Below are 15,550 nucleotides of genomic sequence, written 5' to 3'. Positions count from 1 at the left end.
CTCCCTCCCACTCCCTTTTCCTTTTCTGCCGTGCCTGTTAGATTGTAAGCCCCAAAGCAGGGACTGTCCTGTTACTGATCTCTGAAGAGCAGCTCCAAGCTGCTTTAATGAAAGAAACCAATTCACCAATACTGTGTTCTTCTGATAGCTGGAGCAGAACCTCCATGTTCGGAAGCAGTCTGCCTTGGAATACAAGATGCTGTGTGACAAACAGCTTTCATGCCTTGTTCATGGGCATCCCTTTGGGGTACCTGGTTGGCCACTAGATGGGCCTTTGGTCCGATCCAGCTGGGCTCTTCTTATAGTCATGATAGTTAGGAATGGAACCTCCATGTTCATGGGCAGTCTGCCATGGAGTACCAGGCATTGGACACATAAAAATGGGGAGGGCTGTTGTAGGTTTCCCGGAGACATTTGGCCGTCCCCTGTTGGAGACAGGATGATGGGTTAGCAGGGCTCCTCTTTACATTCTGATGTTCCTTCCCAGCGGAGTTCTGGATGAGGCTACGAGATGCCCTAAAGCCCAGCCCAGCTTTCTACCACTTCATCTTGACCCACTTCCGGTGGTTCTGGAACATCATCAACAGCACCTTCATCCGAGACACGTTGATGCGGCTGGTGCTGACAGGTCAGCGCAGAGTATTAGGTTGTAGAGGTTGCGGGGAGGCAGAGAGGGTGTCTGGGAAGAAGATTCTGAGGGCATCGGAAAATGCTTATCCCCCCAAAGAGAGAATCTCAGAAGATGATCTTAGGATTTGGCAGGAATGACCCAGAACGTTTCAAATTTGGAGAAATCCACAACAGATTCAAATGAGTTCAGGTTTCTATGAATCCGACCCTGCAGGTTCCACAGCAGATTGGCTTTTTCCAAGTTGCGCAGATTCTGGACCAGTTTTTCACTTCTCGGGGAGATTCGCACTATCTTAACCCATCATTAACTTTAGATTGACATCGATTGTATGTATACAGTGAAACCAGTTGTTCATTTGTAGTGTAACAAATTTGTGTTTTACCAATTTGGAATGAAACTTTTAATCAAAAAATATTTTTAAAAAAGAAATGAAAAGCAGCTGCATAAGAATGAGCAGTACTGCGGAGGGCGCCCATTGGTTAGTGCTTGTGTTGTCCCCAACTTTTGCATAGCTCCTGTTCAGTTCGATGGGGGCTTTCGCAGGGAAACTTCTGGTAAATTGTGCCTAGTGGGTCAGATGTGTTTGCCCCACACTCTGCTGCCCTCAGTGATGCCCAAAATTCACCACCCGAGTCAGTCACTGTCTCCTTGCCTCATACTACGGCTGTTCCATGTTGGCTTGGGTAATTTTCTGATGCTTTCTCACCATCTTCCCATCTCTCTGTGTGCGTGCAGTCCGAGCTAACCTTGTTCCCAGTCCACCCACCTACAACTCCGACTACGGGTACATCAGCTGGGAGGCCTATGCCAACGTGAGCTACTTCACTCGTGTCCTGCCACCGGTGCCCAGCGACTGCCCCACACCCATGGGAACAAAAGGTACGTGCAGTTTTCTAGGGCCCTGCCTGAAATGCCTTCACAGCACCACACCCTGGGTGAAGCATTTGCCCCCCGAAGGGAGCAACACGATCTGTTGAGTCTCAGGTTGCTTACCATGTAAAAGAGACACCTGTGTGGGAGTTCGGATCAGTGCCGTCCAGGATCTAACTTGCAGAAAGATCTCTGGACGCGGGGTGGATGTGTATTCCTGTCTAAGGCCTTGCCTTTTACAGCCCGAGGGTCAGTCTGTGGCCCTGGAGGGCTGCTACCAGCCAGAAGACTGGGCTGGATGGACCCAGGGACTATGGACCCAGGGCCTGACTCAGTAGGACCCAGGGCCTGACTCTGTAGAAGGCAGCTTCCTATGTTCCTATTTAAATCGGTCATTTATTCAGAACCATGAGGACCGGAAACTTACTTTGTTTTTAGGTTGAATGGCTATAGTTCAGTGCTAGAGGCCCTGTGTTGCATACAGAAGGTGCCAGGTTCGATCCCTGTTATCTCCAGGTAGGGCTCAAGAAAACCCTGCCTGAAACCTTGGAGAGCTGCTGCTGCCAGCCAGTGTTGACAATACTGGACTAGTTGGATCAAGGGTCTGACTCGGCACAAGGCAGTTTCTTGTGTTCCTAAGACAGTTTTCCTGCACTGAGCAGGGGGTTGGACTCGATGGTCTTATAGGCCCCTTCCAACCCCGCTATTCTGTGATTCTGTGATTCTAGGGCCAAAACATAAGAGCGCGGAGGGAAGCCTTTTAAAACAACCTGCCCATACTGGCTGATTCACAAGCATTGACTCTAACACTTTTTTAAAGTCGGTCTTGCTACAGTTCTGGTCGTGGCACCTAAAAGGGGATATTGTAGAGATGGAGAAGGTGCAGAAAAGAGCAGCTGAAATGATCAAGGGGCTGGAGCAACTGCCCTGTGTGGGAAGGCTGCAACAGCTGGGATTGTTTAGCTTGGAGAAAAGGCGAGGAAGGGGAGACATGACAGCAGTGTACAAAACGATGCCTGGTGTGGAGAAAGTGGAGAGGGAGCCGTTTTTCTCCCTCTCCCATAATACTAGAACCCACTGGGGTCATCCCATGGAGCGGCTTGGTGGGAGAGTCAGGACACGTGAAAGGAAGGACCTCTTCACGTAGCACATAGTCAAACTATGGAATTCACTTCCACAAGGTGTAGCAATGGCCGCCAATTTGGAAGCCTTGAAAAGGGGGTTAGAGAAATGCCTGGAGGAGAAGCCTATCCATGCTGCTAGTCCTGATGGCTCTATGCTGCCTCCTGTATTGGAGGCAGTATGCCTATGTGCACCAGTTGCTGGGGAACATGGGTGGGAGGGTGCTGTTGCTGGACTAGATGGACCAGTTGCTGGACTAGATGGACCCTTGTGAACAAGGGTCAAGGGACCCTTGTTCTTATGTTCTTAGTAGCCTTTTAACCTATTTGTCGATTCATGAACCTAATGCATTTAAACGAGTCTCCTCAGCACCAGAAAATGGGTGACTTGACCTTTTGTCAACAAAAGCTCACACACACTCCCCCGCCCCGTTGCTAGAAGGGCGAGCTACCAGGGGCAGTTTATTTATCCCTGATGCCTGTAAGGCACTGGAACTAAAATGGGCTCAGAAAACAAAACCATGATGGCTTTAACTCTCTGCCGCACCGATTTGACAAGCAGCCCCTGCAACTGATCCGCTGAGGGGGATTCGTCTGCCACGCCCAAGCCTGCGATCCTGAATCGGAGGCGCCGGTCTGCAAAGTTGGTGCCGACTTGTTTTGCCGTGTTCTTTTGTCCCTCCCTCGCAGGGCCGCCACAGCTGCCTGACGCAGACCTGGTGGCTGAGCAGTTCCTGCTGCGCAGGACGTTCCGGCCCGATCCGCAGGGGACGAACCTGATGTTTGCCTTCTTCGCCCAGCACTTCACGCACCAGTTCTTCAAAACCTCGGGCAAGATGGGCAATGGCTTCACCAGGGCTTTGGGCCACGGGGTGAGGACAGCAGTTGTTGTGAGATGCTCCTCGGAGCCTCAGCATGTGAAATTCAGGAAACATTGCAACGTGCCCATGTTAAAAAACAACTGCAGCGGTAGGACTCGCTCTGTGCAGACTTTGCTCGATTGAAGAGTTGGCCCTTAGAAGTGGCTCCACCCACTCCTTGTAGAGCCTTGAGGACTAGTGTCTTATCTCTGGGAGGAGGAGGAGGGGTGGGGCTTCCTAACAGTGGGCGTGGCTTCTCCCAAGTGGGTTTGGACCCAGGCACTTTTGGCAGGCAGGTGGGGGGGGGATTAATTACAGAGGTGAACGGTGGCCCTGTCTTGCAGGTGGATCTCGGGAACCTATACGGGGACAACTTGGAACGCCAGCACCAGCTCCGCCTCTTCCGGGACGGGAAGCTGAAGTACCAGGTACGAAGGTGGCAAAATGATCGCTGTGCCTGGGATGGCGGGAGCCGGCGGAGCGCGTGCAAGCAGGAGAACGTCGTGGTAAAAGTGGGAGTTGAGAGTTAAAGGGCCTGGGAGAATACAGAAGCATTTTTGCCTGGTGCCGAAAGGACGGCTGAGTCGGTGCCAGGTGAGACTTCCTGGGGCGGGGCTGCGGAACCGCTCTCGGGGTTCTGAGCCTGGCCCGTGTCGCACCCCTCGCTCTTTGTCTCCCCAGATGGTGAAGGGGGAGATGTATCCCCCAACCGTTCTGGAGGCACCGGTCCACATGATCTATCCGAAGCACATCCCGCCCGAGGAGCAGCTGGCCGTGGGCCAAGAGGTCTTTGGGCTCCTGCCGGGCCTCATGATGTACGCCACCCTGTGGCTGCGGGAGCACAACCGTGTCTGCGGCCTGCTGAAGGAGGAGCACCCCACCTGGGACGACGAGCAGCTCTTCCAGACCACCAGGCTCATACTGATTGGTGCGCGGGGTGTGGGGCGCGGGGCTCCAGCCGGGAGGAGGGGTTCCCTGTGACACCTCGCTCCCTCTGGTGGTGCGGCCAGGCCAAGGGGTCCCACACACCAGCGCACGTCTCCCGCACTGTCCTTTTTGCTCCCCGGCCACACACACACCACGCACATCCCACATCCGGCGGTAGGAAGGGAGCCCAGCCCGTGTACAAGGTTTTTGACGAGAAGCTTTGGCTTCTGTGAAATACGTTTCTGTTGGGGCTGAAAACCGAGCTCAGGGGACTCGTTTTGCGTGTTGGGGCTCAGACCCCACCTCTGCCCCCGAGTCAGCCTTTGGGGCAGGGGACTCGGCCTTCGCCATGCCTCCCACGGCAGCCATTCTGTGGTGGTGCCCAGGACAGCTTCTCAAACGGCCAAATGTGCCTGTGCCCCCGAAAGGTGGCGTCGTCGTATCGTCGAACGCGCCACCAAACCCCTGCCAGACAAGCTCCCTTGTTATCTTTGGGGCCCGCTTGGGGGCCAGGGCTCGCCAACACCCACGGCCTCCTTCCCTCTGCTCTTCCCAGGCGAGACCATCAAAATAGTCATTGAGGACTACGTCCAGCATCTCAGCGGCTACTACCTGCAGCTGAAGTTCGATCCGGAGCTTCTCTTTGGGGCTCAGTTCCAGTACCGGAACCGCATCGCCGTGGAGTTCAACCAGCTGTACCACTGGCACCCCCTCATGCCGGATTCCTTCAGCATCCAGAGCAAAGAATACAGCTACGACCAGTTTGTCTACAACACCACCATGCTGACAGACTACGGCGTGGAGGCGCTTGTCGAGGCCTTCTCCAGGCAGCGGGCCGGGCAGGTAGGTGCATCACAGCATTGTCCGCAAGCGCCAACTCCACGTCAAGGAGCAGGCTGGTCCCGGGTGCGCCCGGATGGGCAGGTGAGAAAACCTGGCCACCTGTACACCTCAAGGGACTCCCACCCTCAGCCCCTTTCTCTGGCACAGACATCCTTGGTTCATTCGTTTCCAGTAGCGGTGTGGGCAGTTTGGAAGAGCAGCCGCTCTTCGTGACAGTCCCCATAGTCACGCCCCCCAGGGAAAGTCCCCAAATGCAGGCCGCTCCGTTGATCCATATCAACAAACCAGTTCTAGCAGTCTTCATGAGAGCAGGCCTTTGATAAAGCTATTGGGTCGTAATTGCCCATAGGAGACCAGGCCACCCCAGAATATTTTACATGACAACGGAGATAACTCACAACTGTATATTGTTGCTGAGAAAATTAATCCCCCCTCCCCCCCGCAGCTATTGTGAGGATTGCTGCTAAGCTCAGAGGGAACAGAGAATGCGGGGGGTGGGGGTGGCAGAAGATGTCAGTGTCCCTAAGAACATCAGAAGAGCCCTGATGCTGGATCAGACCCGGGGTCCATCTAGTCCAGTGTTCTGTTGACACAGTGACTAACCAGCTGCCCACAGAAAACCCGCAAGCAGGACACGAGTGCAACAGCACCCTCCTGCCCATGTTCCCCAGCTACTGGTATCCCTGTTAGTCAAAGAGATGTTTGTGTTATCTCCCTGTGAGTCCTGGCTAATTTCTGAAAAAGAATCCAGATCACGTTATGAAATTCCAGTGGTTCTGCTGTTGTCTTCCCTTTTTTTCTTTAGACCTGATTTGTGGTCTCTTTTTTGCACTGGACAGGCATTTTATAAAATGCCTGTCCAGTGGGTACAGGGCCACCGTGCCATTAATTACAACTTCCTTCCCGGAAGGTTCCGCCCATTTTATTGCTTCCTGTTCAGTGCAGATGAATTAGTGATTAATTGCCCTTTAAATGGAAGGATAGCTCTGTAAAGAAAGAAAAGGAGGCAAATGAAACAATGAAAGGAATTAAAGCCCCTTCTCCCCAGGAAGGAAACAGAAGGTGATTAATTAAGGGGCAATTCATCACAAATCCTCCGTCCTGCTGAACGGAACAAAATAAAATGGACTAAGAACCTGCAAGGAGGGGAGCTTTAGAGAGCAGGGCTTACTTGTGAGTAAACGTTATACAAGGGCTGTGGCTATGGAGAAGGGCCTAACTAGATAGTAGAGCGCTGAATAAAATGCCGTGTGGATCAACCATTTCAATTCTACTTTAATTGGGGAAAAGCAGCGCCTTAGCGCAGCTAAAGGGCCCCAAATGTAGAAGCGACTGCAGTAGCAGCACAGAAGTGGGCTTAGGAATTCAGTCTCCACCCTTCAACAGTTAACCCACAGGCTAAACCAGGCCCCCCAAGCAGTCTCCCAAACCTCACTCTCTTTTCCTCCCACTGCTGTTGGCCCGATTTCTTCTGCTGCATGCGTGTGTTAGAGCCTCCAGTTTTCCTTCAAACTGCGTGCAAACGGGAGGGTTGGGGGGGGGGCTGGAGGCTGAGCTCTGCAATTAGACGGGCCAGCTCCTCCCCTCCTGTTAACGGAGCACCTCTGTCGGCCCCCGCTTTTCAGATTGGTGGGATCCCGAACATCCACAGGAGACTTTTGAAAGTGGCCATTGGGGTAATCGAGGAATCGCGGCAGCTGCGCCTCCAGCCCTTCAACGAATACCGGAAGAGGTTCGGCATGAAGCCCTACACGTCCTTCCGGGACCTGACAGGTATGACAGGCCCCCGCCCAGCAAGGGGATGGCTGAAAAACGCCCCGCCGTGAGGTCACGCTCCCTGCAGAAGCTGGCCCATTTCAAGCTCTCCCATTTCCTGACCAGGAAAGGCAAGCGCCAACCCGGCACCCTCTGGGTGCGTTGACCAACAATTCCTAGCCTCCCCACCAGGCTGGGAATTATGGGAGTTGTGGTCCAATATATCTGGAGGACACCTGGTTGGGGCTGGCTGGTCTGAAGCTTTTGGGGGGACTAATTTAGGGGGGAAACACTGAAGCGAGGGGGTGGGATCTCTGATAGAGCAATACGGATTTCTAAAAGTATGTACCATTTGGAAGGAAATGGACAGAGAGAGGTTTTTCCTCCTGTCCTCGTGATACTAGAATTCAGCTGGCAGGAGATTCCGGAAGACAGACCAGAGGGGGAACTGCTTCACACGAGGCATCATTAACTTCTGGAACTCTCTGCCACAGAATGTAACAGACACCAAGTTGGATGGCTTTAAATAGACAAATTCCTGGAGGAGAAGGCTGTCATTGGCTACTGATGGCTCTATGCTACCTCCAGTATCGGAGGCAGTATGCTGGGGAACCTGGGCAGGAGGGTGCAGTTGCACTCCTGTCCTGCTTGTGGGTTTCCTGTGGGCAGCTGGCTGGGCACTGTGTGAACAGAATGCTGGACGAGATGGACCTTGGTCTGATCCAGCAGAGCTCTTCTGACGTTCTCATGATGTGATGGCTTAGGTGGCTTCCAACGAGGATCAGGCAAATTGGGGGGGGTGGAGAGGGGTCTCTATCAACAGTGACTGGCCAGGGCTTGGATTCCTGCACTGAGCAGGGGGTTGGACTCAATGGTCTTGTAGGCCCCTTCCAGCCCTACTATTCTATGATTCTGTAGGACAGCTGCGACAGCAAGGGAGGGCAATTCCCTTCCCACCCTGCTTTCGGGCATCCCAGGGGGCCCTGATCGGCCACTGCAGAGGAGGGGGTGGAGGATGCCGGTTTTGCCGTGCCCACTTTGGTCTGATCCAGCAGGGCTCTTCTGAGGTTCTTAACGCTCCTTGCTTCATGGGCCGGCCACAGAGAACCTCCCCGCTCTGCCCCGTCCGAGGGCTGGACGGCCCCCATGCTAAGAGGTGCATGCAGAGGGAGAAGCGTTTTGCAGTTGCGGCTTCTGCAGGGAGCGCCAGTCGTGCAAAGTGCTCTTGGGGGCAGTCCGAGGAGTGTAACGCTGGTCCAACCTGGCCCTGTGCAGTCATCCCCCCCCCCCACGCATACACGGACACCACATTAGCTTGCCAAGTCATTCTGGTCTGCAGCATGCTTGCTCTAAGAACACAGAAGCAGAGGAAACGGCCTGATCCCAAGTCAGACGCGGAGGGGCAGAAGCTCTCCCGGTTTCAAACAGGACATCTTTCCCAGCCTGATCCTGGAGATGCCAAGGACCAGGCCTGGGAATTTCCGCATGCAATTCATACGTTCTACCACGAAGCTATTGTCCTCCAACTAAAAAAGCAAGTAGGGCTGAATGAAATAGGAAGCTGCCGTATCCCATGTCAGACCCTCGGTCCATCTAGCTGAGGACTGTCTACGTCAGGGGTGAGGAACCTCTTTCGACCCTAGGAGGGGCGTTTCAACCGTTTAAAATGGGGTGGGGGTTGTAGAAAAGCTGGGAAACCACCAAACAATTGGTGGTTAGGGGGAAGGGGTGGGGCCTGGGGAAGAGGGCGTGGCCTTCTGGGGACACTGGCAAGCCAGATCGGGATCTCAGGAGGGCCAGGTTTGGCCCATAGACCTGGGGTTCTGCATCCCTGATCTAGACTGACTGGCAGCAACGGTTCTCTGAGGTTTCAGGCAGGAGTTTTTTCAGCCCTACCAGGAGATGCTGCCAGAGATCAAAGGGGGGACCTTCTCCATGCAAAGCAGAGGCTGTATTTCATCACCGTATTTTGTGATGATGAAAAATCAACGTAACATCACCGTATTTTTTTAATTCTTACATTTATGCCACCCCCCCCCCCATTTTTCCTCTTGAAAGGAGTCCAGGGCGATTTACATGGCCCTCCTCCTCTCCGTATTATCCCCATGACAACCCTGTGAGGCAGGTCAGGCGGAGAGTCAGCGACTGGCCCAAGGTCACCCAGTGCTCTTCGAGGCCGAGTGGGGACTAGAGCCCACCCAGGCCTCCCGAGCCCCAGTCCAGCCCTCCAGCCACTGCACCACACTGGCTCTTGGTTAATCCATCCTCTGAACGATCTGATGAACCGAGAGATCAAGTTTCACCCTTGGGGAATCGAGGATGAGAGATAGCGACATGGCCGAGAAGGCACAGTTGATCCCTGGCACAGCAACCCAAATCTGGCGGGCCACGAGGTGGCCGGGAGCAGCACCACACCCCCGCCCCCCGCTCCATGTCGCTTCTGAGATGGCTTTCAAGGCTCTGCAAGGAGCTGCTGTCGAGCTTTGGAGTGGGGGAAGCGATACACGGTAGGTGAGCCTTTGCCCATGACGAAGGGGGCGCTCTGGGTCACGGCCCAATCTTCGCTTGTTCTCTGCGGCACAGGGGAGGAGGAGCAGGCGGCCAAGTTGGAGGAGCTGTACGGAGACGTTGATGCCGTGGAGTTCTACCCCGGCCTGCTCGTGGAGAAGAGCCACCCCAACTCCATCTTCGGGGAGAGCATGGTGGAGATCGGCGCCCCGTTCTCCTTGAAGGGCCTCCTGGGCAACCCCATCTGCTCCCCAGAATACTGGAAGCCCAGCACCTTCGGTGGCGCCACCGGCTTCACGCTGGTGAACACGGCCTCGCTCCAGAAACTCGTGTGCCTCAATGTGAAGAGGTGCCCATATGTGGCGTTCCGTGTGCCCGAGGGTGACGGAGAGGAAGCGGCGGCATCAAGCGGCAGCAGCTCCGGGAAGAAGGAGCCATCGACCGAACTCTAACACTGTGGGGAGGTACGGAGTCCCTCTTGGGCTTGGCTACGATCCAGTCAGCTCCCCTCCTTTTTCGGAGGAAAGGGGTTTCCGTGGACTGTGGCTGGCAGGCAGAGAGAGAGAACATCTCTCCCCACCATCACACACACACACGCGCGCGCGCGCACCCTCCCAACATATTTGAAAGGCCCTTTGGCGTTACATCCAGAGGAGGAGGAGGAAAATGGGTTTGTTTTATTGGGAGAAACTAAAGACTCTTGTGGTGAAATCCATACTCAGCCCGGCCGGCGGCTGCTCCCCACCCACCCGCTTCCGCCAAGCTAGTCTTGGCCACGCGGTCACAGAAGGAATTTCACTGCCCGCACACCAGGGGTGTGGAACCTCTTTCGCCCAAGGGCCACATCCCATTTCAGAGCAGCTCTCAGGGGCTGAATTCCAGTGGTGGGTTTTTGCCTCCGGCAAAAGGGTTGGGACCAAAAGCAGAAGGGGCGGGGCTGAAATACAAAAAAATGGCAGCATATTTTGGCTGAAAGCTCTTATGGTCAGTAACTCAGCCTAAGGAGAGGCATTTCAACCTCTTGGAAGGTGGGGTGGGGAACTGCCAAGCAATCGGCAGTTCTGGGGAAAGAGGTTGGGGTCAGGGGAAGGGCAAAACCCAGGCAGCAGGATTGGGGCCCCAGGTGAGCCAGATTTGGCTTGCAGGCCTGAGGTTCAACACCCCTGCTGTATACGAATGGCCCCGAAGGGGATGGACTCTGTTTGACGCCTCCTAGAACCGGTACCTAAGCTGTGAGCTCCAGAGGTTGGCCAAGGAAAGCTGAGACCATTAAACCCATTTTGCGCCTGTAGCGTAGATGTGTCCAGACAAAACCCAGGGAGAGAGAGAATTTACTTCTGGGATTGTTTTTGCATGTACATCTCTTCCTCTGTGTGTGAGAATTCCTCCAAGGGGGTGTTTTAGCAGGAGAGAACTGATCACCGTGAGTTTCAGTGGGTCGCAGAGTGTGGCTTTTGAGAATAAAGAGGGTCGTTTTTGCTAAATCAGTGCATCTTTTCTCCAGAGGGGTGGGGGAACATTATCTGCACCATCACTTGACAAAGCCGGGCAGATGCTGGGGTCCAGGTATGGTTTGGTGGACCTTGAGGACCCGACCCAGCATTGCCTCGGGGGCGTCAACCAACCGTGGTCCTGAAAAGCATTGTGGTCCCTAGTCCAGCCTCCTTGGTTGCTCCCCCAGCATTTGGGAGTCTGGCGGGGAAGCTTCCCCACGACCCACTCGCTGGCAACTCCATAAGGCGGCGTCTCCCTCCCCACGCTTAGAGGCACGCCCAGCTGCAAGCAGTCGACGGGTGACGCCTTTTGTGTCATTTCTGCTCAGCCCCGGCAGCAAAGGGAAGAAACGGCACAGCTGTTCCTGCCCTTGTATAGTGTTTCCGCCCTCGTATCCCCAGATGCCAAGCTGGGAAGGAAATTCTAACAAAGCTTTTTTGGGGGTAGGGGGGAAGGAAAGGGGTCAGGGAACTTTGGAACGTGGTGGAGCTGATAGCCAGGGACGTAGTGGTGGCCGCAAGCCATGCACAATTCTTAGAGATCTATTTAAAAAATGCAGTAAGTGGTATATCAAGCTATGAAAGAAAGAAAGAAAGAAATCTAAACAAATCTAAACAAACAAATAAATGAAGCATCACTGTCTGGCCCTAAGAATTACCCCTACTTAGCTTAGTACAAATATAGTTTAGCTTGTCCAACGAAGGTCCCACCTGCCTCAGCCTCACATTGAAGACATCAGAGGGCTGTAGATATGGACACAGCAAGCTGACCTGGACATCGCTGGACCGTCTAGTCCAGCGTTGTCCACTATGTTTGGCCAAGACTCTGCAGAGCAGGATTGGGCCAATTCAATTTTGTAGGCACTCCCAAGGGCCACATTCCATTGGTGGGTGGAGTCATGGGTGAAGTGGGTGGGGCCAAGGGCAGAAGGGGTGGGGCAAAATACCCCCCAAATATTGTAGCTTCAAGCTGGTTCTACCAGTGACTAAGCCTTAGGAGAAGCATTTTGACCTTTCAGATGGGGGGGGGGGAAATTGCACAAAAGCTGGGAAGCCACCAAGCACCCAGGGGTCAGAAGAAAGGGGGCATGGTCATCTGGAGAACCAAAGCGGGCCGGATTTGGCCCCCAAAGCTGAGGTTCCCCCAACCCTGCTCCAGAATCTCAGGCACAGAGGCTTTTCTCGGTCCAGCTACTCAGGGCCGTTTTAGCTGGAGGTGCTGGGGATTGAACCTGGGACTTTCTGCATGCAAAGTGGGTGCTCAGCCACTTTGCTGTGGCCCCTGGCAAAGGGCAAGGCAGGGAATGCTGAGGAATCAGGACTCCCAGCCTCAGAGCCAGGCACAACAGAACACAAAGCTGCTGACGAGGCAGACAGTGAGGCTGGAGTGGGTCCCAGTTTTAGAAATGTGCAATAAGAGCGATATTCTGTGTTCGGATATCTGGACTGATGGTCTGCAGAGTCGCCCGTCCATCTAATGGGAACAGTAACAAGAGCAGTCTGATCTTCCACATGGAAAGGGAACAAGACCCTCCCGGCTGGTCTCTGGCGCCAGTGCGACGTTAGTCCCTGCAGGTGTTGTTTCAGTCTGATCACGAGACGGTCCCGGGTCCTGCAGAGGAGGGACAGGAGAGAAGTCGCACCTTCAACATGAGCCCAACCCGTGAGAAAAGTTGAAGGAGCCAACCAGCGAGTTGAGTTGATGGAGGGGGCTACAGCTTCAGTCTCAGTGAATGAATCTAGGACAGGGTTTAGCAGCCAGCAGCACATGGGCCTCGTCCCGGCTATCGGTTCTTGGTCAGCTGCTGCCCAATGCACATGGATAGCTTCTGAGGTGCTTAAAAGGGTATGGCCCCAGCCAAATCCCTTGGAGCTGGCTCAGAACTGCTGGCACCTAATCGGGCTCACGGGACACCCCGATCCAGCTTCCACTGCCTCTTGGGGTTCCTCCAGGGGGCGGGGGGGGGGGCTATTGTAAGGCAAAAACACAAATAGTGAGGCAAAGGTGGAGACTCAAGCTGGTAAATAGCCATTTTATATTATGTGACAACTGCATGACAGGTTTTGAAAAGGATCCACCCAGGGGCGCTAAAATGAACAATGTACAATCAATGGGTTGGATCCAGATATATGCTGCATCACTGTGCTGATGGAAGTGGACTTCCCCGCTCCCCCTTCGCACGGCAGCCCCTCTGGCCTCCTGAAAATGCTACACAGGAGACCCTGCTGGATGGATTGCGCTGTGATGTGGGGGCGGGGGGAATCGCCCCAAATCAGGTGGAGGGGCTTTCTGCAAGTGGAAACATTCCTCTCGCAGAAGGATCCAACGCATAATTTGACTGATTTAGGCATTTAATGCCCTGCACTTCAACACAAAAAAATAGACTTGAACATGAATGGAAAATTCTAAAACAAAGTAAGTATCTGCCTTCAAAGAGAGACAGTCCATGAACCGGCGTTACACAACAAATGCAGAATATGCAGAGGAATCCACAGTTGTATAAACCAGCTTTCCCAAATCTGGTGTCCTCCATCGGTGCTGGACTACAACTCCCATAATTTCCAGCCAGCATGGCTGTTGGCAGTCCCACACATCTCAAGGGCACCAGGTTGGCTGGAGAAGACGGATATAAGCCCTTGAAAGCGAGCATGTATCGATCTGTTCTAGAGCTTTCTGCTCAAGTTTATACGGGGGGGGGGGGGGAGAAACCCATTTGGGTTTGTGCTTCTGCGTGGGGCCCGAAATGGGCAGTTCAGCACAGTTGCCAAGCGGGCGTCTAGCGTCATGGGTCTCAAAAGAATGAGAAGGAGGAACCTTCAGAGGGGTGGCTGGATGGGGTGAACGGGTAGAATTCTTAGAAGGAGGAAGAAAAAAATAAACCATTTGCTGATGCTGGTGGAAAAAAGGCAAGCAAAGCTAATTGGAAGAGGCAAAATTTAGGAAGCTGAAATGAACACTCCGTTCACCAGTTTTGCTTCATCTGATGATCCGGGATGCTTTAAATTGCCACCCACCACATAAAGCAGGGGTGGTGGTGGTGTCAAACCTCTTTGGAGGGCACCATTCCATTCTGGAGAGGTGCTCCGGGGCCGCATTCCAGCGGTTGTTATTGTTGTTCAGTCGTTCAGTCGTGTCCGACTCTTCGTGACCCCATGGACCATAGCACGCCAGGCCTTCCTGTCCTGCGCTCTCTCCCGGAGGATGCTCAAGTTCATATTCATTGCATTGCTGATGCTATCTAGCCATCTCATCCTCTGCCGTCCCCTTCTCCTTTTGCCCTCAGTCTTTCCCAGCATCAGGGTAGTCAGAGCCAAATCTAAGAGGGTTTAGAATTGTAGTTTAAACTCTTAACTGCCAGTACCGTGGCCTCAGCAGATGCATTTCAATCTTTTTGAATTGGGGGGGACTGCACAAAAGCTAGGAGCCCACCAAATCCTCAGTGGTTGGGGGAAAGGCAGTGTAGCCATCTGGGGAACCCCAGGCTGGGACCCCAGGCAGGCCAGATTTTTCTGCCCCCTGCCCGACCTAAAAGGAAGAAGATTCTATAAGAAACTCTGGCACTGCTTTAAGTGCCAGAATCGAAACAGCTCAAGGTCAGCTTGCACCAGGCTACAGGCAAACAGACTGTGAGCCAAGATGAGGCCTTGTAGGACTTCCACCAGGACAGTGCCAGAAACTCGGATGGAGTCCAAATAATTATGTCTCCACCGCCAGGAACTCCCAGATCCATCATGGGAGGTTTCTATCGCAACAGTTTTACTACTCACCAAGACTCGGGGCTGGTGTTTCCGGCTGCAGCAATATCTCTGCTGCTGCGCTCTCAGTCTGGCTTCCTGGAATTGTTCGGGACAATGTCAAGGAGATCTCTGCCGGGGCTGCAAAAAGGTGTTTTTTGACCGTGGCCGCAGGCAGAGCTGTGAAAGAGCCCTGAAGGAAGCACTCAGATGCGGTTACTGGGGCACCTGTGATCCCACCCCCCTCCGGCCAAGTGGCCTTGCGAAGCGGCATGTTGGGCTCACGGGAAAACATCATGGTGCTGGCAGACCGGGGCGGCAGCGAGGATGGGCCAAGGGGTCCCACGCTGAAGCCAGAGGCGGTGGTTCATGGGGCCTGAGGCGGCTTGGCTGCTCTGGCAGGGGCCAGTTCCCAGCCTGGAAAGTATATGCTAGTAAAGATCCCCACCCACCCCGCTCTGTCCTACCAACCTCGGGTTTAAGAACACAAGAAGAGCCCTGCTGGATCAGACCAGAGACCACCAAGAGGCCCATGGGCAGGACACGAGCGCTCTTGGTACTCAGAGCTAGAATGCCTTGACCCACGGAGATCCAGTCTAGCTGTTGCATCCAATAACTGCAGATAAAGCTCTCCCCTTCCATAAATTCGTCTAATCCCCCTTTAAAGCCTTCAAAGCCTCATCTTGTGGCAGTGAGTTCCACTGGTTAATTCTGCACTGTGGGAGGAAGCGCTCCCTTTTGTCTGTCCTGAATTTCCATCAGTGTAATTGGGAGACACCAATTTTGAGCCTTACTAGAGAGGGAGAA

At 53.9% G+C, this 15,550-nt stretch overlaps 1 protein-coding gene across 1 annotated transcript in view; it reads left to right on the top strand.

Moving 5' to 3' along the window:
* The window catches only part of PTGS1 (prostaglandin-endoperoxide synthase 1), a 31,946-nt gene extending 20,325 nt beyond the window's left edge, over positions 1–11,621 (top strand). The window contains exons 4-11 of the mRNA XM_084821258.1: positions 488–628; positions 1,367–1,510; positions 3,313–3,494; positions 3,827–3,910; positions 4,164–4,410; positions 4,966–5,252; positions 6,878–7,025; positions 9,591–11,621. Coding sequence (XP_084677384.1) covers positions 488–628; positions 1,367–1,510; positions 3,313–3,494; positions 3,827–3,910; positions 4,164–4,410; positions 4,966–5,252; positions 6,878–7,025; positions 9,591–9,967 — 1,610 coding nt within the window. The 3' untranslated portion in view covers positions 9,968–11,621. The remainder of the gene's footprint in view (positions 1–487; positions 629–1,366; positions 1,511–3,312; positions 3,495–3,826; positions 3,911–4,163; positions 4,411–4,965; positions 5,253–6,877; positions 7,026–9,590) is intronic.
* The last annotated feature ends 3,929 nt before the right edge of the window (positions 11,622–15,550 follow it).

This window comes from Heloderma suspectum, chromosome 14 (assembly GCF_057233095.1).
Source record: "Heloderma suspectum isolate Gila_16-S chromosome 14, 16-S_ref, whole genome shotgun sequence".
In the NCBI taxonomy this organism is placed as follows: domain Eukaryota; kingdom Metazoa; phylum Chordata; class Lepidosauria; order Squamata; family Helodermatidae; genus Heloderma; species Heloderma suspectum.
Note: the sequence above shows the minus strand (reverse complement) of the source record. Positions and strands in the feature narration are given on the sequence as shown.